Source organism: Tursiops truncatus, chromosome 12, assembly GCF_011762595.2.
Source record: "Tursiops truncatus isolate mTurTru1 chromosome 12, mTurTru1.mat.Y, whole genome shotgun sequence".
Taxonomy (NCBI): Eukaryota; Metazoa; Chordata; class Mammalia; order Artiodactyla; family Delphinidae; genus Tursiops; species Tursiops truncatus.
This window is the reverse complement of record NC_047045.1, coordinates 88,052,306-88,075,832: the sequence shown is the minus strand read 5'-3', so window position 1 is coordinate 88,075,832 and position 23,527 is coordinate 88,052,306. Positions and strand designations below refer to the sequence as shown.

At 49.4% G+C, this 23,527-nt stretch overlaps 1 protein-coding gene across 5 annotated transcripts in view; it reads right to left on the bottom strand.

Moving 5' to 3' along the window:
- Nucleotides 1-258: 258 nt before the first annotated feature.
- The window catches only part of SMOC2 (SPARC related modular calcium binding 2), a 149,854-nt gene continuing 126,585 nt past the window's right edge, over nt 259-23,527 (bottom strand). For 4 of the 5 annotated variants that reach the window (XM_019951769.3, XM_019951770.3, XM_019951771.3 and 1 more), the window contains 4 exons: nt 12,835-12,934; nt 10,754-11,028; nt 4,211-4,248; nt 259-1,802 (listed from right to left, as the gene is read on the bottom strand). In XM_019951769.3, coding sequence (XP_019807328.1) covers nt 1,785-1,802; nt 4,211-4,248; nt 10,754-11,028; nt 12,835-12,934 — 431 coding nt within the window. In that variant the 3' untranslated portion in view covers nt 259-1,784. Of the gene's footprint in view, nt 1,803-4,210; nt 4,249-10,753; nt 11,029-12,834; nt 12,935-18,420; nt 18,595-23,527 lie in introns of those variants that run through there. The other variant, XM_073789844.1, reaches the window with a different exon arrangement.

Here is a 23,527-nt window from a genome sequence, read left to right as displayed (position 1 = left end):
ATCACGAGGGCAAACACTTGCACCCTCTGTGCCAGGCCCTCACCCTTTACACACATGGATACACGTAACCTTCACCCAGGGGTGCATGCCACTGTCGTCCCTGTTGATAGAGCAGAAGACTGAAGCCCCCAAAGGCTAAGTAACTTGTCCCAAGTCCCACGGCCAGAGGGGCAGAACCAGGGTTCCTTTCACTCCAGCCCAGGGCCCCTGCCTTGCTTCCCAATGGTAAACACCCTCAGAATGAAGCCAGAGGCCAAGTACGGTTTTGATAGCATATTTTATTTTAATCTAAGAAAAAGGATTAAATTCAAAGTTCAGAAATATAAAAGATCATCCAATAAATTTAGGATCCTAACTGTTTCTTACACAATGGTGATACACACTGGAGCTGGGTTTGTGTTTCCAAAGTTTCCGTTTTGACTTCCGCACGGTTTAAATGAGACGCCTCTTGAAACGTCTTCATGCAAATTCAAGATCGTTTGACATGTGTTGGGGGGTCTGGGGCCGCGAAGATTTTTTTCCCAAACCAAAAGCTAGAGCCGAGACAGCGTCACAGCGTGTCACCCCAGCTCCGGGCCTGTCCCCTAAATGCTTCATGGAGCCCACGGGCACCTTTGCGGAAGCCGGGGTCCAGCTCTGAGACGGGGAGCCGGCTGCCCCGAGGGCCCGCTCTGCTGCTCACAGGGGGGCATTCAGCTCCTCACGCGCCCCTCTCAAGTCCCATTTGGATGAATTTCCCCTCGGCAAACACTTGAGCCCTTGAGGCCTCCAGGAAAGAAGGGAAGGTGGGGGACCCACAGGCCTTTGTCTCCGGCTGCCGAGGTCAAGACCCAGGCACTGCTTCGCCTGGCTGCGCCTTCTTTAAGGGGACTCTTCATAATTTGTTCAGGGGACGGTTTTACCTTCCGGGGGGCCCCTGGGTGGGCCACGGTCAGGTGGGTAGGGGCCAGGTGTAAGAGAAAAAGCAGGCTGACAAGCGTGGTTAGCCGGCTCGGTCAGGTCATGATGAAATTTACTTTTCTGAACGATGGACCCCTTCACGCTGCCTCAGAAAGGCAGAAAGAATTCTCTAGCATTTGCTGCATGAATGCTCTGAGCCCAAGGCAGAACTCAAACAGAAGCTTGCAATGGAAAAAGCAGGCACATCCAAAAGGGCTTGCAAAACGTTCTTTTCTACCAGGGCACTACCTGTAAAGAGGGCTTCAGTGGTTGGGTAACTCATTGCGTGAGCGAGAACTCTGGAAGGAAAACCAACAAGCTAACACGAAATCCCAAGAAACAAGAAGACCCTTGCACTCATTAACTGCATGACGGAGACAGCCGTTGATTACAAACTTCCACGGTGCCATGAAGCTTCCAACATGGACTCAGCGACGCTGCCAGGGCAGTCGATTTCCAACGACGCCAACCTGGCGAGGCTGTTAGTAACGGCCCTGGTGAGGAGATACGGGCCTGGAGCCAGAGCGCCTTAGGCCAAGGCTTCTGCCAGGTTAACATGCGTGGGAGGAAGAAATTAAGCTTAAATCCACTCAAAATACATCTCCACCAACTACACATTTTGAAGGTCAAAGAAGGACACATACATTGTATGTGATTACTTTTCCGAAGCCAGCCTTTCCATTTTCACAGATTAAAGCCATCTGTTTAAATATCTCATTTCTACAAAGTGAATTTACAGTTAAAGTACAAAGTGCAATATACTATGTTTGTTTGGGGTTTTTTAATTGCTTTTTGGTGAGGGAGTCGGCCACGTGTCTAGGACCCGCCGTGGATGTGTCAGTCGTTTATCCTTGCTTCCTTGGCTGAAAAAAAGACAGAAAAGAGATGTATTTAGACATTTGCATCACTCATCTCTGAAGACGAAGACTTGCCTTTTAGGAATAAAATAAACCCAGCTGGTAACAACAAGGGAAAAAAAGCAATATTTTTAAATAGATGTGAAAGGAAGAGTGCTTTACTTGGGGGGTAAGAATTTTAAAAAATAATAAAAACATTGTGGACACTTCTCAACTTCTAGCACTTTCCTCCCACTCAATGATCAGAAATATCAGGAAAAATATATCAGTTGAGAAAGCATTTATTTCAAGGATTGTAAGTGTGTTCAATATATTAAACATTGTGCAGAATCTCCAATCACCATGGATTTATCATATAAAAATACTTTTAATACTAATTTATGCTTCAAATTTGATAAAGGCATGTGTTTTTTTAACAGTTTTCTTTTCATCCTTTCCATTCACTATTTGACCTCTCTAAGAAATACAACTTGAAAAGTTTTGTTTACTAAATCACTGGAATTCTGCACTGTGCCAATTAAAAATAATATAGAATGAAAAAGAGAAGCAAAGTACAATCTTCCAGGTTTATTTCTCCACATAGACACATTCCGACCAGTACAAGTTGGTCTATTTAAAATAATTACACTTGAACATTCAGGAGGCTTCTGTGTTGGCTTTTATTCCCCAGATAAATATATGAACAGGGGACGAGAAGAGGGACTATATCTCCTGCATTAAGTGAGTAAGAAGTTTTGTTTTAATTAGCTGAGGATAAAGATAAGTCATCAATGTATTTTACCAGCAACTAAAGCTGGTCAGACTTGCTGGGGGAGGGGTGGCACTAACGCTTTAAGCTACGTCAGCAGTGGCTGGTAGCACTGCTCTGATCACTGCTGAGCTGTGATGGAACCTGGAGAAGATACCGAGAAAGACAGCTCACTTTTCGATTAAATCTAAGCTCATGCATCCTACTTGCTGCCCTTCATTTCATAGTTCTTGGGTTGGGTTATTCATATAGTGAAAGATTTTGGTGGTTGGGACTCTGATTCTTCAAAGAAATCTGTATGGTCTTCAATCACTTTATCATGTTCCGACCACTGCAGGACATCATCCCAGGATCACAGGTTGCAGTGATAAACGCCATCAAAAGAGCTGGGGAAACCGCTCTGGATTCCTTTTCTGGGAAAAAGCTGAGTGAGTCTTGTGTTTGGAACAGAGTTTATTTCAGGCTGAGGCAGCTCCCATGTGGCCGTCATTGGCGTTATCTTAGGAAAACAACCGTTTGGAAGTCTTCGGAGCTCAGCCCAGGTCATTGCTTTCAGACCAGCCCTGTTCTAGAGCACAAGTGGTTTGCAGTGGGATTTTAAAAGTTGAAACCATAAACACTTGCTGAACAAAGAAGACCGACCGTATCACACATCTTTCCTAATGAAATGGTTTTAAATTGCATCCAAGGTGCGCGTGGAAGGTCTCCACTTCAAGCCCACCACAAACACGGGGGCCTGCCTTAGGGACCAGAGACCTGGAATCAAGCAGGTGAAGACAAAATACATAACAAATTGACAAGTGGTCTTAAGAAAGGAGGATGTAGGGGCTTCCCTGGTGGCACAGTGGTTGGGAGTTCGCCTGCCGATGCAGGGGACACGGGTTCGTGCCCCGGTCCAGGAAGATCCCACAATGCCACAACAGCTGGGCCCGTGAGCTACGGCCGCTGAGCCTGCGCGTCCGGAGCCTGTGCTTCGCAACGGGAGAGGCCACAACAGTGAGAGGCCCGCGTACGGCAAAAAAAAAAAAAAAAAAAAAAAAAAAAAGGAGGATGTAGCCCTGGCTTTGAGAGAGGGAGAAATGAATCGCTCGTGTTCATCTTCTGGAAAATATGCTAGACTTTGGAGAGCTTGTGGCCTGGGATGCTGCGGAGAGACACCACAATCATCTCCTTTAATTGCACAGCAGGAATACAGATTCAGAAGCATAGAAGTGTGTTCATGAGCACACACGGCAGGCAGTGAAAAACCCCTCTGGAGCTGCCACTTGTCTCGCTCGGATCCCTAGATGCAAAAAGAAGACTCCCCGTTCCTGCAATCTCCTTAGCCAAGCGTAAGGAATACATTACAAATCCACGTCCTGCAGAACTATTTAAAAGTAAATATTTCCAAAAATAAGGGGACTCAGAAATTTTTCTAAAAATAATAAAATAATTGAAATTTCAAGTAGCAAGAAAATAATAATTAGGGCAAAATGTTGATGTTTCAGCAAGTTGGTAATTTCTGACAGAATTTTGCATGGCTATTTGGGGCCTCACAGGGGTGTAGACACGATAAGTTGCTTCTTTTCTTGGAAGGAACTTCACTTTACAAATTGACAGAACCTCAACTTTTATTGCCTATAATTAAAACAGTAAATGATTAAGGCTACAATGTAGACATACTCACCTGCCTATTAGAAGTGCTTTCAGCATTACCTCTAGGGGCTAACAGGGAAAGAAAAAGAAAGATTAAAAACCAAATATTCTTTATTTAGTAAAAGGTTAAATAGAATGTTTCAGGAAGAAACCCACATCACTGTAGGAAAGCGTCGTCCACTGGCAGACTACGCATCTGCACATATGCTGAGCATAGATTATAAATAGTGGATCATAAAAGTCACGCTGTAAACAGTTCCCAGCAATACAAATGCTCTGGCCCAACTTTAGAAGACGGTTCTATTTTACCGGAAACTCCAAAGGCGTGTCCACTAGCCGTGGAGACCTCCTTCCCCGAGTTTTCAAACTCTCCCAGGGAGAGAGGACCCAGGCAGCTGGAAGGCTAGGAACCAGCACCGGGTCTTTGAAATCTTTTGGTTTTATGGTTAAATCACGAGAATCATTGAACTTGTTTGGATCAAAATAACTGTTCCCAAATCCTGCTTGGTTCCGTCTGTGCCTCCTTAAAGACTGGGACCTGGGACATCACCTGTGGAGGCACTTTTCCCGCCCCAAATCTCCACCTGAAGTTCAGCCCTGCCCCTCCCCTCCCCCCACACCACCTTAGCTAGCATCACCCATCACACAGTGCATTTTTCTTATTTATCTCATTTCTTGCATCCACACTAAAATGTAAGCTCTAGAAAGATGTGAACTCTTGTCTGTTTTATTTACTGTGGTTTTGCCAATGTTTAGAGCAGGGAGCACCTGTAAATATCTTTCGAATGAATCAGCAGACGGAGGGCAGCATCCCTCATTCCAAATGCCTTAACTGTTGACGTCTATCCATTCAATTAAAAAGATAAAGAGCAAAATTATTCTGTGTTCAAACTTCTTCTCTTGCTATATTCAAGCAAACAGAAATAGAGCACGAAAATTTGAAACACAAACATATTAAGTAAATTGCAAAAATATTAAATAAATGGTAGCTAAATGGACTATCTCTTTCCATTGTAGTTTGAATGATCCAGGGATCGGGATAATTTCTGTTGTCGCGCTCCGCTTTGCTTTGTCTGAAATGAGTACTTTACAGAGAAAGCAGGCTTTCGCGCCATTGGTTCAAATTTAAAGAATTTTAAACTGATACTTTGAATCTAATCTAAACCAATTGCACTAGCAACAATTCCCAGAGTTTTCTTGGTTTCTTTTATGGCAAACATCAGACTACTGGTCACTGGAGGTAGCTACAGATTAAAGTCAGGTTACAGCAAGAAAAGTTAACGTTTTTTGGTGTTTAGAACTTTGCTATGTAGATGAAAAGAGTATAAATTTCATTAATGACACTGGATGGAATATTCCACTCAAGAAGGAGTAGGGAAAAGTTCCATTTAAAATACGTGAAGGGCAGAAAAATAATAAACTGTTAGTTAATTTGAATGAAACAGAATATACATCATCAAAATAAATACGAAGCCACGCCACATCAATAAAAATACTTCTCGGTGAGAAAATGAGTATGTATTTCCCAGCTCCTACCACAGAGCTCAGCGATGGGTGTGTGTGCGTGGCGGGAAGGGTGGCTTCCTCGGTATCGAATGATAGTGATTGTTTCCAGGTGACACGGCAAACGGCAATTTGGCTGTAAGGCAATATGTCTGAGAGAATGTAGCTGGCATGGCAGTCTGGCTGAACAAGATAATTTGGTCAAAAGTGAATATTTCCTAATTGCTGATTTTCTGCACAATGGTCATTTTGGAGAATCATGAGGGCATGGTATCATCTTTTGTGAACTTTTTTTCTGAATTCTTCAGAGAGTTTTTTTTCTAGGCTCTATCAGTTCTCAATAGTTTTCAGGGTTTTTTTTCATTTTTGCATTTTTTGTAATGGTGAAAATTGAGATCAAGCTCCCAATAACATGTCTTAGTTGCAAAACTTTAAATGCAAAACCTTGTGTACTTGCTTAAAACAAGTGTGATTACTGAAGTATGTGCATTATGATACCATTTTGTAGTGGAAATCATAGACATAAACACGCATGTATGTGTGCATAGAAATATTTTCTGGAAAGCTATAGATCTGGTCTGATTTTGTCTCAGAATAAAAGGTCATGTGTTATTTATGTTCTTTATTTAATTTCTCATATTTTTTAGAATAAAAAATGTATTGTTCACTACCAAACGTAAGGTAGCTAGCTAGTGGGAAGCAGCCGCATAGCACAGGGAGATCAGCTCGGTGCTTTGTGACCGCCTGGAGGGGTGGGATAGGGAGGGTGGGAGGGAGGGAGACGCAAGCGGGAAGAGATATGGGAATATATGTATATATATAACTGATTCATTTTGTTGTGAAGCTGAAACTAACATACCATTGTAAAGCAATTATACTCCAATAAAGATGTTAAAAAAAATGTATTGTTAACTAGTGAGCAAAAATAAAGAAAACAAAAGAAACTGGCAGCCAATTGGATATTTAGACTGTCCCAACTAACCCCTTCCTGAATACTTAGGTTTTTCTGACTTTTCACTATTTCAAATTACACAGGGTAGTAAAAAATAAATGATAATATAGTTGAAAAACTCTTAGAGAAATTCTGCAAGATAAAAAAAAAAAGGGCTGCAAGATCAGCTAATAATGTGTCTAAATCCCCAATGCTCATTTTTGACCAAATTGCCACTTTTACCAAATGCAGCTTCTCCGGGGGAAGAGAGGGGGTCACACGCGCTATCTTCCCGGTTACTAGCGAGACAACAAAATTCAGACACGTCGGTTTAGTCAGAGGCACGTAAAGAAGATGACTGATAACTCAAGATTCTGCAGTAATGTAAACATTTCTACTAAATGATGATGACACCAAGGTGTTATGCTCTGTTACTCGCTCCCCTGATAGCAGGGTTACCCACCCGCCCTCTCCGTGTCCCCTTGTAGGGCTGTGCGGAGACCCTGGACCCCTCTCGGCAAGAGGACGTGGCCTGCACCCCTTCTGCGCATCCGCTCTGCCCGCGAACCTGTTCTCTGTTCCCCTCGTGCGTTCTGTCCTCTGTGAGAACGCAGCCCCGGCCCCGAGGAGAGGTGTGGAGACGCCCCCGCTCCGCCCCCCACCCAGGGGCAGAGGGCAGCATCCTGCAGCCCGAGAGCAGCTGGGGCCGGGGGAGTACACTTCCTCTGTGGGCACCATCTTCTCCACAGCACTGGCTCCTGATCTGTTGGACTGGCCACACCTCAAGTTTTCCATTATCTAACCAGATTAAAAAACAACAGGGCGTGTGATCGGCTAAGGCCCTGGAGCCAACTCAGAGGTCCAACGCTGGTGCTGACAGGGAGCTGGGGTTTTGAGACAGTTTTGTTTACAACAGGGTAGGTGTCCAGGATCGTGACCCAGAAGGTGCTGGATTCACATCAGCTTCCTGAGGCCTCAGCGTGCGGGGTGAGAGCTGCCATGGTGTCCCCAGAGCAGAGCAAGACCGAGCGACCTTCAGAGTTTCCAGGAAGACCAGCTTCCGATCCCGTTTCTCCCGCGAGGGTACCCTTGGCTGGCAGACGCCTGACCAGGAACCCCTTCTCACGGTCCCTGGGCTCTCCGACGAGGCTGTCCTCGGGTGTCACGCAGTTACCCCTCATGCCTCGGGCTCTGACTGGGCGGTGTTGAGGCTTTGCCTCGGAGATGCTCCAGGGGAGGCACCAGTGTCCCAGTGCTTGGCACAGGGGCTGGGCCGTCCCGTCCATCCTTTTGGCCCCGTGACGCTTTCCCGAGTCCTCGAGCTGGGAGCTGCCTCCTCAGGGCCCGGGCAGCAGCCTACTCACACCCACGCCTTACGCGCGGGCCGTTCTAGGGCTTTTCTATCTTCCCTACAAACTGCGGAGCTTCTGAGACTCAGCTCCCACCTCCGCCCCGTGATTCACGGCAGATCCTCGACGTTTGTGTTGAGCGAATGAATGACTAAGAGAGCTGAGCACTTCGTTAGCCACAAAGTCAGAAGTCCTGTACCTGACCGAGGGCTGGGATTTGCACACCCTTCTCAGCACGATCTGTACCTTCTGCAGAAGCTCAGGACTCACCCATGAGCGCAGTGGTTCCTGACGTCCCGGAACCCGTGGGCTCAACACAGGCTACGTGGTACCAATTCACACCAAGTGCTGGTGTTTAAACAACACACCCACTCGTGGTTAACGCTTCTGGAAATGACCCATCCACACTGTGGACTGAGCCACGAAGAGTGGGGGCGGGTGGAGAGCGCGGCCTTCTCTGTAAAACAGAGGGCTGGGTCAGGCGGTGGTATCCAGGAGAGTAGTTTCCCCACTGCTCAGAATTCATCTGGAAACTACTGGAGGGATCCCGTTCCATCTCAAAATGCCTCACGCTCGCCGCTGCTCTGAGGCCAATGATGCTCCTGGCAAAGCCGCCACGCACTGGGCCTCCACCCCCACCCCCACCCCACCCCCGCCCGCTCTCCCTGCCCAGCACCTCCATTTGCTGACTTCCTTTGTATTTAGTAAACACGCAGAAAGGACCGTGCCCCTGGCGAGGGACGCCCCTCAGGCACGCGGACGAGGCTCGGGGGTCTGGGTGCTCACCAAGAGGGGATCCTTGCAAACAACGGACTGGCCTGGGCGCTTCAGAAAGGGGTGACGATTAAAGATTAAAAGAGCAGATTCTACACACGGTTGAGCCTGCACTTAATTTGCTCATTGAAACCACAAAACTGGACTCTTTCACAAGTTCAAGGCTGGGTTCTGGAACGGAGGAAGGGCCACCGCGGCCCCAAGCCAACCTGGCAACGGCTGAAACGAGTCACTGGGTCAGCGTTCATCCCCCTCCCCGGCAATCATCAGAGCCCCAGGGCCGGGGGAGCTACAGTCCCGCGGCCTCCAGCTAGCCGGCCACTGGCTCCCCGCTGGCTCCCATGGTGATCCCCTGGGCCTCCGAGACGCCGGGCTGCCAGGAATTCTGCCTAAAACTGCAATAGGTCACTTGTCTCTCGGGACCCTATGGGGGACCAAAATCGAAAAAAAAAGCATAGGGTGAGTGAGAACGTCTGTCCAGGTCCAAGAATCACAGGCAGTGTCAGACAGCGTCAGACAGCGGCAGACAGCGACCCTAAGCCCCAACAAAGGAGAGCAAGGGCGGGGGCGACTGCCTGGACTGGAAACGTCCAAGGCCCCCCCGGGGGCTGCAGGGCAGGGCTGCGCGGGGTTGAGGAAACCCCGACAGAAGCTGCAGCCCAGCAGGTGCCGGTTTCCTGCGGGCGGACCCGTGCGCTTGGGCCGCTGTTCAGGGTGGACCCGCCGCACGCCTTGGGTGGCTGTAGGGCTTGGAAGCCACACGGCGCTCCTGGGTTTCTCATCTGCAAGTGAGAATGAGGGCAGCCTCACCCCATCCCCGGCCTGGCTGGGAGAAAAGAAGGGGCCATGGGGACCGTGAGGCAGGATGGTGATGGGAGCCGGTCACCCCCTGACCCGCCAGCTCGGCCCCCCCACACCCCGCCTGCAGACACACGCTGCACACAATGTTTCCACAGCGAGAGCCTTCTGAGTCTGACCCCCATCAGAGGGCAGCAAGGACCCACATCCTGCCAGGAAATGTCATCCTCACCCCACAAGGTCAGCAAAGTGGGCGGCCACGTATTTTTACCACTGTCTGCAGTCTGGACATGTCCGGGGCAACATGAAGTGCACTTAGCTTCCGAGACCCCATACAGAGGTCTTCAAAATAAAACTCAACTCTTCCAGGAGTAACTTCTCACAGGAAAATTAGCAAGAGTCCTTTCACAATTACAGGGATCTAGCCTGGAACCAAGTTCGGCTGAATCATACGGAATGACTGTCATGACGAGTGCTCGGGACACAGAAACTGATAAGACAGATGCAGTCCTTTCCCGAAGCCCACAGTCGAGGTCAGCGGCCAGGACTTCCGCGTCCCAGCTGAGCTGCAACTACGAGGACGTGTAAAGACCACCATCTACCGATGCTCCGGAACCTACTCTCAAACTTGCTTCATGTTTCAAATATGCTACAAGTTTGGTGACAGAATAACGGAATCATAAATTAGCAGAGATGGCAGAGGTCTCTGCAAACCATCAAATCCGCACACGGCCCCTGGGCTGCTGACAGCGTTTGGGTTCAAGGAAGAGATACACACATCTGGTAACGCAGCTGAAACACTGTTTCAACCATTGAAATACCTGGTTTGGAAACAGGAATTACTGAACTGCTAATAAACCGGGCTGAATGTTTGGTCGGGCTCATGCGTGGAGTTCCCGAGTTACTCCCAAGGGTGCCCAGTTTGCTGTTCAGCATCAGAAGGCGCCCCTGGAGAAGGGCACCCCCTACCCGTGCCCCCCGGACGGAACAGTGAGACTTGTCTCCAGACACCACTCAGCTCCCACCTTTCCCACCCGGCTTCCCCTTGACCGCTTACGACGGTCTGTGAGTGCTTCCACGGACGGTGACCTACAGTCATGTGACACATCAGACTTCCCTCCACCCTCAGACTGCAAGGACAGTCTCTACATCGTAAGACTCAACAGACGTCGTCGAGAGTGGACACACGTGGGAGCAAAATAATGAGAAAGGCTCTTACTGTGCCGTTTCCTCGTGTTAGTTTCACCTTCTTCTCTGGTCACGCCCAGGCAGCCCATCAACTCTTGCAGGGAAATGGACTTGTCGTTATTCACATCACAGTATTCAACAAACTTCTTCACGCATTTTTTGGGTTTGGACTTCTTCCGAAGGAATCTCTTGAAGGGCTTGATTTCCTTTTTGCCGATGTCCCCACTGGAGTTTTTATCCAGCAGTTTGAAATACCAGTGGACCACTCTCTCCTCCAGCGTGTGGCTGGGGTCAGGTTCCGAGAGCCTGGAAGACACACGGGTGGTCAGGGGCCCCCGGCAGCCTGGCTGCCTCCCCACCCGGCCCTGGTCCCTCCAGCGAGGGCCCCCGTGCTCTGACTTTCCTGGAAGGAGGGCCTAAGGCTGCGTGGCTTTGCCATTTGATATAATGATTTTTAAAAATAACTTAGAAATTTTCAAGTTGGTTTCAAAATGGCAAAGGGCACAGTGAACTTGTGCAGGCCAGTCACGCGCTGGGCGTTGGCAAGTCACGCGGACAAAGCCCCGTGGGGATGGCCCATCAGCCCACACATCACACACCTGCTCAACCTGGGACCCAGAGGATCTCTGCTCCTTTAATTGTGACTCACGGGCAGGTTGTTTATGCCACGGATAAATTAAAGGTGCAAAACAACATATATCTTAAAGTGGTAACCAGACATCTTTCCCTGGATTAAAGAAAACAAAAGGTTGATGCTTTAAGATACAAGTAAAAAACTCTTCTAGAAGGCCTGGCTTTGAGGCTGATCTTGGAGCCATCCCAGATGTTACACTGGGCCTTCTCACCACGTGGAAGGTGCAGCAGGTGCTCACCTAGTCCCTGGTCCTTCCTTCCTTGTCTGGCTGTTGGTCTCTGCGTTTCCATGGGCATAAAGAGTGAGTCAGACACCAAAAGTTCCCAGGTATTAGGGCTTTCTGATGCTATTAGTTATTTCCCAAATTTTCAGAGGACCTTCTAGGATGGAAATTCATTTACTGCTTTCAGTTTTAGTTTTACAGAGAAGATCTATCTTTCCAAGAATATAAGAGGTCAATTTGAAAATTGGGTGATTTTTTTTTTTTTTTTTTTGCTTCATCATTTAATTTACTACTGGATTCATTAGCATGCCTGTTTTTCTTCTGCAGTCTTACTCTTAAACAGAGACAGAGAGAGGCGGGCTTTGAGCTGAAGAAGACCAGGAAGCTTTAGATCATCTAGAATAGGTGACATAATCAAGGTTTGGGGCAGGCAGGGAAGAAGGCCAGTGCTCTAAGGAAATAAAGACAGCGAGATTCCCAATCAGAAAATGTGCTTTAAAATAGAGAGATTAATTATTACTAATTAACAGGGGAGATCCAGCACTTGAAACACTATATCCATTAAACACTGCAAACTGCCCTCCTAGGGACGTCACCCACAGAGACGAACGGCTTCGGGGAATTAACAGTCTCTCCGGAAGCAAAGCTCAAAGCCTCAGCCCCAGAACTGCAGAATTTCCACCAGGAACACAGAGCAAGTTTCCAGAGTTTCAGAAGTCAGATTTTGAACATTTTGTTAATGTAATTAATGCCACTGAATTGCAGCCTTGAAAATGGTTGTGATGGTAAATTTTATGTCATATATATTTTATTGTAAAGAAATCCTATTTTGAGAATTTTAATTTGAACATTTTAATTCAGAGTATTTAAAATCCAGTCAATAGCTCTAAAATGTGATTCCAAAGCGGGAAGCCCTCTGGACCAGGGTCCTCCCATCCCCTCCCCTCCCCCCGCCCCCGCCCCCGCCCCCGCCTGAAGGAACCTGGGAAAATCCCAAGGTCTGGGCCTTGTCCCTGATGGCAACATCCTCCCTGGGTTGATCGCATTACAAGAGAACCTGCTAAACAAATGTCCTCCAGATAAAGGAAGTGACCTCAGGTTTGGGGAGGGGACTTCTTTCCTGCAGGCCCTGCCGTGTCCGCTAAGTTGATCAGGCCTCAGATGCCAGTGTCTGGGCTCTGCCCTCCAGCTTCTGAGAGTTCCCTGAATGCCGGGCGTCTTCCCAGCCTCCTGCTCTGCAGTTGAGCGCACGCACCTGCCCGGGGAGGAGGGGTCGGAGACGGCATGGACCATGTCTGTGGACAGCGCGTCCAGCACACTCGTCAGAAACTCGTTCTTTTTGGCACCAGGACAGCCTGAAAGAAATCAAGTATGGACATCTTTTCATATTTCCCAGAACTCCAAGAGTACAGCAGATTTTTCTCTGTAATGGGAAGAAAGGCTTATGTAGGATTCGGAAATCAGTGTGTTGCTTCTGAGCATATACCCTGAGAAAAACCTAATTCAGAAAGAGACATGCACCCCAGTGTTCACTGCAGCACTGTTTACAATAGCCGGGACATGGGAGCAACCTAGATGTCCACTGACAGATGAATGGATAAAGAGGATGTGGTGCGTATATGCAGTGAATCTACTCGGCCATAAAGAAGAAGGAAATCATGCCACCTGCAGCAACATGGAGGGACCCAGAGATCACCATACTAAGTGAAGTCAGACAGAGAAAGACAAGTATCATAAGTGATAGCACTTACATGTGGAATCTAAAATATGACACAAACGAACTCATCTACGAAACAGGGACAGACTCACAGACATAGAGAACAGACTTAGGATTACCAAAGGGGAAAGGTGGGGCGGGGGGAATAAATTAAGAGTTTGGGATTAACACATACACACTACTAAATATAAAATAGATAATCAACAAGGATCTACTGTAGAGCACAGGGCACTCTACTCAATATTCTGTAATAACCTATATGAGAAAAGAATCTGAAAAATAATAGGTACATGTATATGTATAACTGAATCACTTCGCTGTACACCTGAAACTAACACAACATTGTAAATCAACTATACTCCGATATAAAATAAAAATTAAATAAACAATCAGTGTGTCGGGCGCCCTGTACCAATGAGCTCATCTGAACACTTATAAGCATGCTGCAATCCATATATGTTGATTTTAAACAGTTTCTGTGAATTACAATCGCTAAGATTTATTGAATTATTACTATGTGAGACTAAGAGATTCCCAGGCATTACCATCTCATTGGTCCCAAAGCTGCAATCCCAGTACGTAGCATCACTGCCCCACATTACGTAGGAGGCCCCGGATGCTGCAAAACACCCCAAGCTCACGTGGCTGGAGAAGACACGGCCCCAGAGTCCTGTCAAGGGAGCCTGAGTCCGAAGGCAGTGGAGGGCCTTCGAGTAATTCTGTAATTGAGTTTACTGGAAGCTCAACATTCTACAATACACTTTACCTACAAGTTAACTATCCCTAAACCCCCCTCCACCCTCCTCGCCGTTTCGGGATAAAGAGATGCAGCTTGACATGTCTTCCTGGAGTCTGGGAAGCAGGAGGAACATTCCACGCGGATCGGATGGTGGCGCTGTGTTACGACGGCCAAGTCGTTCAAAGACCAACGCGTTTATTCAGTTAGAGAACTCTGGGTTTCATAAATTTCCTTTGACACAAGTTTTTGTTATTATTATTCAAGCACATGTTAATTGCCTAGAGCAGGAATCCATTTACACCAGTTTCCACTTCGTTAAATACACATATCAGAAAACAGACGCGAGTCCCTAAGGGTCGGGGAAGGGCGAACATAGAGCTGTGTTATTCCCCTTTTCCCTTTGAAGGCAACTGGAAAGGTAGATTATAACCTATAGGGAAACCCCCAGGACCACTGCAAGAATGTTACTTTTCAAGAAAAAAATTATTATCTCATTAACTATTCCGTGGGGAGGCAATGGCAGACTTGAGGCTGCAGGCGTGTCTGGGGCCGTTGGGGACCTGGGGGACTTCCTGCAGCCCTGTCAGCGCCAGCTCTGAGACAGGGCAGCGCCCTTTGCCCTTTGTCACAGTAATGAATGCTTCTGAGAGCAGCTCGCCTGACCACCAAGAGGAACAGAGAACAGCAGGCAGGCAGGCAGGGATGTGTCAGGGGGTGGGCATAACCCGCCCCGGTCCCAGCTGCCCCCGTGAAGTCCCACACCCCGGCTGGCGTCAAGATACCCCGGGAGGGCTGTGGTGCAGGTAGGAAACACGCAGGTGTCTGGGAAAAGGCTGAGCTGATGAGAAACTGCTCAGGGCTGTGAACAGCTGTAAGAAAGCGTTATGCTTGTGCTCTGTGCGGTGAGCATGACTTCAGTGGGACGCACCCCGGTTATTTTGTTGCTGTTAATTTTATCATTTCCCCCCAAAGGAGGTAAAGCAATGCAAGATTTTTAATTAGAAAGTGATGTATATGCATCAGAAAACACAAGACTGACAGCACCTAAAAGCTTCAGAAGGCTTTAACACAACAAGCAGTTCAATTTAATCGACTTCTAAACCAATATCAAATCAATCCCGCTATAGCATGTTTCTAACGTGGTATAAGCTACAGACGGCGAAGCGCACAGATCTTTCTGCTAAGGATCATATTTCGCAGTTGAGAGCTACTTTAGTCCAACAGAGAATACTTGTCATATTTATTTGCAAAGACACTGAACTTCACTTAAGTAAAGGCAAGAGAAAAATGGTTTAGGTTCAGCGAGGCAGAGCTGCTGCATCCTGAGACCAGCCTCCAGGTGATGTCCGCCCCGTGCTCCGTGCTCACACGAAGTCGACTTGCTGATGGGAAAGCCCGCTCGGAGTGAACGCTTGTTGCGACCCAGGCGGAGGTCTGGGGTCCGGGGGTGAGCAATCTTCCCAGACCCGTCAGATCCCGGTTCTCGGGGCCGAGGTCCTCACCTGGCTTGACGGGGAGACGGAGATGGAGGGTGACCTCGCACTGTGAGAAGTGCGGTTCCTGATTTTCAGGACAACCACTCAGGAAATAGCAACAGCAGCGCCATTTGCAAGTAAGCGCGTGGATACACAGGGATGGGGCGGCACCCAGGGTGACGCGCACTCCGGGAAGACAGTCCCTGCGCGTCCAGGGTCGGGCGGGGTCGACGGCCGACCAGACTGAGGACAGAGAGGTGAAAGGGCCTCGGCCTTCGCTCGCTAGCTGTACTTCAGCTCACGTGCCTTTACTCAGATATCTTGAGAGGGTGCTTCCTCAGGGGGACACGAGAGCCCCAGGCACGCTCATCCCAGCACAGTGTTTGTAAAAATGAGAAGAACTCAGAATGAAAAATTTGCACATTATTAAGAAGTGAATTTTCATCGTATGAGAAATGACATAAGTACCATGAAATCCAAATTTCACCACCGTGAAACGGACCAGGCCTCGAAAAGGAACAACGGGGCTGGCGGTGAAAGGGACGCGCCCCCCAAACCGCCGGGCTCCCTGCAAGGCACAGAGCAGCGCTCTCAGCTCCTCCACAGTCACTCCCTCGGGCCACGGTGACGACCGCGGAGATCTGGGTCCTGCCCGCAGACCATGCTTGTGGCCACGCAGCCTCCCGTGTCCTGGGCTCAGCTCATCGAGCTGTCCCCCCGGGGACGTCAAGCGCCCAGGGACCTCCGACCTCCTCCCAGCAGCTCACCTCCCCTTCCGCCTGCACGGCCTCCATGCGGCCAGAAGCGCCCATAAATCTTGTGTCCTTGAAACCACAGCCTGCAGGCTCCGTGACAGGACACCTAGTCACTGTTTATTTGTGTCCACCCACAAGCTTGTTCCCTGCGGGAGTGGAGTAGAGCTCAGAAGGCTTGGGTCAGGGGAGACGCAGGGCAGGGACGGCCCCGTGCCAGGAACTTCCATGGAGCACTGACAGCCAGTTAAAGAAACATTTGTAGAGAGAGGAAACCAGACTGTCCTTTGCAAAGCTAGAAGCAGAATGACTGCAACCATTTGTTTACAAATCTGAGGCAAAATAAAACAGCCAGCTTGTGTTGAAGATGCTCAGCTGATTTCATGCATCTGTGGAGTCCAAGGAAAATACTCGGCATCCTGTCGCATTTCTGTGCAAACACTTGGGTTCTGATCCTGGTTTGTCCCCCAGTAAGCTGGCGGCCCCGTCCCAGGGCAGCCCCCCACCCGCCTGTCCCCGTCCTCAACCCCGGCTGCCTGTTAGCAATGAGCCGACTGGCTGCTGGCTCCCGAGATGCCAGGCGCCACTCGGCCCCAGGGAAACTGGGTCATATGTGATGCCTTAAAAACTTACTTTACTTGATATCTCTTAAAATGAATGTGTTCTACACTGCCTACAAAACATCCTTATTTTAAAAAAGCAAAAGTTTTTGGTATAGAAATGACTGATTTTAGCAAATTTACTTATACAGTTTCGTCTTTTCCCTTTTTCTTTGAAGTACAGATTGAAACATTTTCAGGACTGCTACCTGGACCACATCATGAAACCCCACTCCATATGGTGACTAGTGAGCACTCAGGATCACCCCCTAAAGGAAACCCGACACCAGAGGAAGGGAAGTCGGAGGGTGGCAATGTCCTCCTGCAAGTACCAAGAGAAGGCATGAAACGGTGGCAATCCGTAGTTTTGCACCCATGTCAGCCAGCATCGGTCCCTAACTGTAGTCTGAGCATCACCCAGCAGGTGAGGTCTGTGGGCTGCTGGGCAGGGAAACCGGGAGGGGGGGATCCCACTAGATGACCAGGTGACTGGATGGGATGAAAAGTGTCACAGAACAGTGACACTAATTAATCTGGCTTTCAAGCATCTAACAGTGGGCAGCTTAAAATCTCCATCTGGCTGGTATATTATTTCAAATGTCTAGAAAACTAATAGGTGAGAAATAAAATGAAATGGAAACAAAAATCACACCCTTCTCTGATTTTTTTCATATCTGTCTGAGGAGCTGTGTGTGTGTGTGTGTGTGTGTGTGTGTGTGTGTGTGTCTGTATTATACCTGCACACTTATTAACTCCATTATAATTACTTACTTTTCTGTTTATAGGTTTAGCTCCTCAAATTTGGAAGTCAACCAATGGGGAACAAATTTCTCTAAGTTTTTATCAGGTATGTGTCACGTCTGTCAAAGAACTCTGGCATGGCGTCTTAGGATTCCCGGTGAGGAGGCAGTAGGGAGCCACATGGATGGGGGAGGTAGGGATACAGGAGGTGAGATGCAGGAGGCGAGATGCAGGCATCCCTTCTCCCTTGGCCCATGGCTGTGACAACAGGGCTGAGCAGAAGCCTGGAAGTGTTGGATTTTTCTGGACTTGGTCAGAACTTTAATGGAGGAACTAGACATTCCCAAAGGCCTGTATAGTGTCTTCAGTGAAAAAAACCAGAGAGAAGAACTTGGGCAGGTAGAAAATTCTCCTTGCAACACCAAATCCCTGAAGATCGAAGTTTTGTGGTAAAAAAGCCGGGATGTAAAACACACGTAAGGCTTGTCTTGCTCCCAAAGTTTTAAGAATGTATCAGAGCAATTTTCAGGGAAGCCCAGTTTTGTGCAATTTCCCCAGAGTAATATGAATGCATTTTACCTGTAGGGTGTGGGTCAGAATTGAGACCCGCCATTCGCTGCCTTCAAGGGTTGTGAGAAATGGGAATAAAGTTACACCCGCTCCTCTAGAAACATGAAGAAAAGCACTGATAACTGTCTCTTCGCAACGGCTTAGAGCCACTCTTGCCTGAAGACTAACACAGTCTTAAGGTTGCTAACTCTACGTGAACTTTAGGCACCAGATTTTAAATCCCTTTATTTAATGTGCAATATTTTGAACTACATAAAAGCAGCTGGGTGGTGTGTAATTTCTTTCTCAATTACCTTTACCTGAAAGTAAGTGTAAACACAAGATGAACCGTGCTGTGCTCCTCCTGGACCCTGGATACTGCCTGGGTCTGCGCGTGCAGACACGGTGGGTCTGTTCCCTGGTGGAAGACTCTCCTCGTGCAGCTGAGGAGGGGAAAGTGAGGCATCAAATAAAACCATCCACGGGGTTGATCATCTCGAGAAACAGGAAATAAAACTGCTGTGACACTCATCGCCACCGTTTACGGCACAAGAATCCGGTGAAGAGAAAGACAAGCTCCACAGAATCTGCCACAAAGTCAAGGGCCTCTGAGACCCAGAGACAAAGGTGCAGAGGGACTCTCTGGCCCAGTAGCACCGTGACCCCCGCTCTGCTCCGCGGCGGGCTCTGACAGAGCTCAACTGCAGAAGCCTGCTTGACCCTGCCGACAGCCCACAAGCACGGCAGCCCTGCGTCTTCCCTCGGCCGAAACGCTGGCCTCCTTCTGAGTCCACATTCTCCTCAATTAAACACGGAGCTCGTGGGTTGTTTCCCAAGCACTGACTTCCCTTAAACACGTACAACACGCCCATCTCGGGCCATGGGGTCCACGCATCCCACCTGGGGCCCCCGGGGTCCACGGAGGGGGGTCCCCGCACCTGGGGTCTGCGCTATTCCACCGACTTGCATCTTCCAGCCCCCACGCTTCCGCCTCAGGACAACCTGCCAAACTGGGGATCACGGCGAGGTTCTGCCAAGGAAGGAGGAGGGGCGGGGGAAGGGAAGGGAGGAGGCGGTCAGAGGAAGACCGAGGTTCTGGCTGAGCTGGAGAACCGGAACCCCGGGGGGAGGGCCCTGCGTCGCCCTCACTGATCAGGAGTTCAGAGGCTGCCAGGCCGTAGTCGCTGTGTTGGGGCAGAGGGGCACAAACAGTCCAGGGCCCTGCCCTCTCCTGTGGGTGGACGGTGACATCAGACAAATTAACATCTCCCTGCTGAGGACCCGGACCCTGAAGCGTGGAGCAAGCCCTTCTAAACAGGCAGAAGGAGAAGCTCGCCTAAAGGCCCCGGGGCTGGGGGCAAGGCGTGCTGAGGGGCTGTGAGGAAGCCCGGGCGCGTGGGACAAGACGGGAAAGGACGGCGGGAGTGAGAAGTGGGGTGCAGGCACCGTGGGGTCCCGGAGCCACAGAAAGGAGCTGGGACTTGATCTGGAGGGAAATCGCAGCCCTTGGAAGATACGGACGGGCCGCACCATGTGATTAATGAGTGGCACGGAGCCCACTCTGTGGGTTTTCGATGGACAGTGGGGCCCCCGGGAGCCCAGGTTGAGGCTGTGGCCTGTGGTCCAGGGACAAGATTGCTGAGACCAAGGTCAGAGTGGAGCCCAGAGACCTGAGAAGCGGGTTCAGGGGAAATCAGGGGTTGGAGGGGGCAGCGCTCCAGGGCTGGGGCTACGGCCAGGTCACACAGCCTCCCGAACACGACAAGGACAGAGGACATTCTCAGCAGAGGGTGCACTTGGATTCAGTCCCCAGATCCGTTCTTATAAAGTTGCTCACGCCGAGCTTCCTACAGGCACGAGTGAAAGATGACGTGTCCTGTTACTCTTTCTCTGTGAAACATTTTATGTCCCTCCCTTAATTTAATAAGTGCCTTTTTCTTAATTTTTAACTTTATATGCATTTTAAACGTTTAAAAAAGTTAAAGAGATAATTAGAAAAGTTTCTTTGGTCATGCTTATTGTAAGATCCATAAAATATCTGTAGCGAATAAAAGGCACATAAAGTGTATCTTCATAAATCCTCCCTGCAACTTGGAACTGTTTGGGTGTCATGGTCAAGATGACGGTGTTAGAACCAGGTGGCCCCTGCGTGGCAGGAAAGCACATAGTCAGGACGCCTATTCATCCTTTAAAACATCTACATGGGAGACAGTGAGGAAAATTCATCCTCAAAAAACGCCCTAGGGCTTCCCTGGTGGCGCAGTGGTTGAGAGTCCGCCTGCCGATGCAGGGGACACGGGTTCGTCCCCCGGTCCGGGAAGATCCCACATGCCGTGGAGCGGCTGGGCCCGTGAGCCATGGCCGCTGAGCCTGCGCGTCCGGAGCCTGTGCTCCGCAATGGGAGGGGCCACAGCAGTGACAGGCCCGCGTACCGCAAAAAAAAAAAAAAAAAAAAAAAAACCCTAAAGAAAAAGCACTAAACTTTCCACTCTTAAGATAAAATCAAAATCACTACTCTTATGTATTAACTCTAATTTGTTAAATCTTCTCTATATTTACATATTTTATATACTGTATTTATTTTTTCGTATTTTCAACACAGCTTTTCATTATTCTAAACAAAGAGGTTTGTAGCTTGAGGTTGTGCTTTGATTACTTAACATTTAGTAATATCGGAGTTGGGTTAAAGTCGATGCCTAAAGGGACCCCAGAAATGATTCCCGTGGAGATGCGGTCAGAGAGAGCCGGGGCTCAGAGAATCCGCCTTCTCATTCACTAAATGCCCTGAGGTTCCCTCAGCTGTGATGTTCGAGACACTCTTTGCCTTTGATTTTATTTCTCTCTTGGGTGGGTCATCTGAGTCCAGCATGTGCACTAGGAATTCGGAATAGCTGATAAGTTAACTGTGATATTTGTCTCAGAGACAGTGTTTATGTTTCCTGAGTCTCCCTACATTTCTCAAGGACAATATTATGTCCTTCAAACATTCGTTTGATAGTTACTTATTAACCACATGCTGGGTGGAAAGCACCGCTTGTACCCTTAAGGAGCTTATAAAGTAAAATACTGGTGACAAGAGAGGAGGGTTTATGGTGATAAAGACAGACAGATGTCAGTTCTGTGGGAAGCACAGACTTTCCGGAGGTCTCCTGTCGGCCGAGGAACAGGAAGCATCTGAGGACACGGGTCCACGTCGTAATGAGGTGTTTTGACCAGCAGATGCTGTCGGCAGTATTAGGGTTACTTCTGACCATCCCTTCAAGGCTTTCCTGAGTCAGGCGGCTTCCCTCCCTCTCACTGTCACTCAGAGCAACAAAACAACTACCTTTGCTTGGATCTTCTCCAGAGCACAACATTTTGAATGTTACCAAACTGACAGTGAAATGCTTAGGTGGTGCATCTTCAAGACCACGGAGAAGGGATAAGCGTGGACTGTCTTCTCTCGGAAGGTTGGACACCCCGGCCCTTCGGGAAGCCATCCTCACTCTAGTAGTTGTGACCTGAGGTTGCGCAGGCACCTCCCTCAACACAACTCCGCAAAACAGAGGACGGAGCCACGAAGGGGAGAGCGCATCCTTATGCAGAGGTGAGGCTCCTGTGGAGACACGTCGGGTCCACGTGGCGCCAAGGACCACGGGAGGAGCTCTGCCTGTGCTCAGCGTCCCAGCATCCCTCGGAAAACCGAGGTCGCTGTGCCCAAGAACTGCGTGTGTGCATGTGAAACTCGGGAGAGAGCTGTGATGCTGTGCTGTGTATGGAAGCCTCGCTTCCCGTTTTTGGACACGCACGTTTGTTTATTCTCTGCCCTGCCGTCCACCAATGGACCCAGCAGTGTGGGTGTGTGTTTCTGAGAGGATTTCTGAAATATTTCCCGAGACAATGGACCACCTTCCTGTGGGAGCTGAGCCGGGCTGTCCCTGTAAGGACAGCTGCTAATTACCACGCGTTCTAGGCCTGGGAAAACAGAAACAGCAGCACGGTTCCTGCTCCAGCCCCAGGGAGGACAGCCACGCGGCCGGTGGGCATGCACGCTTGCACTGCCCACAGCACCTGCAGCCGAGGGAGTGGCCACACCTGTGCCCTGACCAGCGGGATCTAACCTGATGTCCGACGGATGGATGAGGAACATCGGATGGAATCTCGGGCTGCATAACCAGACAGAGGCCTGGCCAGGCACAGGTGAGCGGGTCCGGGCGGTGCAGGCAGCTCTCCTCTATTCCAGGAGCTCAGCGTGGGAACCCTGGTGGGCACAGTGCCCCTCACCCTGCAGCCCAGCATCAGCCTGGCCCGGCCGCGAGGAAAGAACAAGCAGGTGGTTTGGGCCCAGCGACGGGACCGGACGTGTCTCCCCAGCACACAGGCTGGAAGGACCGGACTCAGGCCAGGTGTTCAGACACAGGCTGGTTGCTTTCTCTCTGCTTTCCACTTCAGTGGAGAAACCTTTCTTTCCAAACTCCTAGTTCATTTACTTTTACTTTTGATAGTTTGCTCTACAATACAGGCCCTTTCATATCCTTTACGAGGAATCCAGGAAGGAACACGGGCTTAACAACCAGATAGACGGCTCAAACCACACACTTGTAAAAAGTCATTCACCTCTGTCATAAAAAAATAAGTTTCTGCTCTACGATGTGCTTGCAAATTATACTTTATAGCACCCGCGACTTTGACTGGATTTCAAGTGAGGTTGCACTTTACTAAACTTTAAAATATTAAGAGTGAACAAGTGTTTTTGTGGCCATCCCACAATGGGATGGGTGACCTCTGCTGCTTCCCTAACTGCCAGCCAGCACGTGAGTCACCGCAGCCCCGAGACGGAGCCCTGGGCTCGGCCGCCGGCGCCCCCGGCGTCAGTGGAGGCCCCGCGCCTGCCCTGTCTTCGCTCTCTTCCTCCCCCCACACCCCCCCGCCCCGTTGAGCTGGCCGGTCAGATGCCCCATCCCCAGCAAACCCTACCATGGACACGGGGAGGCGATCCCCGTTGGGAACCACATACCAACAGCAGCAATGAAACTACGTTGACGGTCCCTGATGAACTAGAGAAAACAGGAGGCGAGGGACAGCGCCGTTGACGGCCAGCGACCAGCAACCAATCTCTGGGGCCATCTGGGGTTTTAATCACCCCAGTGCATGCCGCAATCACCTCCTCAGAGCCCCAGACACAGAAACAAAGCCAAGGTGATGACAGAGGGGGATTCTCGTGCTGCCGCCGGGGAGGGAAATGGTCCCCGTGAGCCGAGGGCTTTCCACGTGGGCTGGGGCTGCCCCCGCTCACGTTTCCAGGGACCCCGCCCCGGGCACCAAATAGAACAGGGACCTGGGCCATCTCTGCAAGCTCTGTAATCTCATGATTTGGGGGGAATTTTAAACAGACGT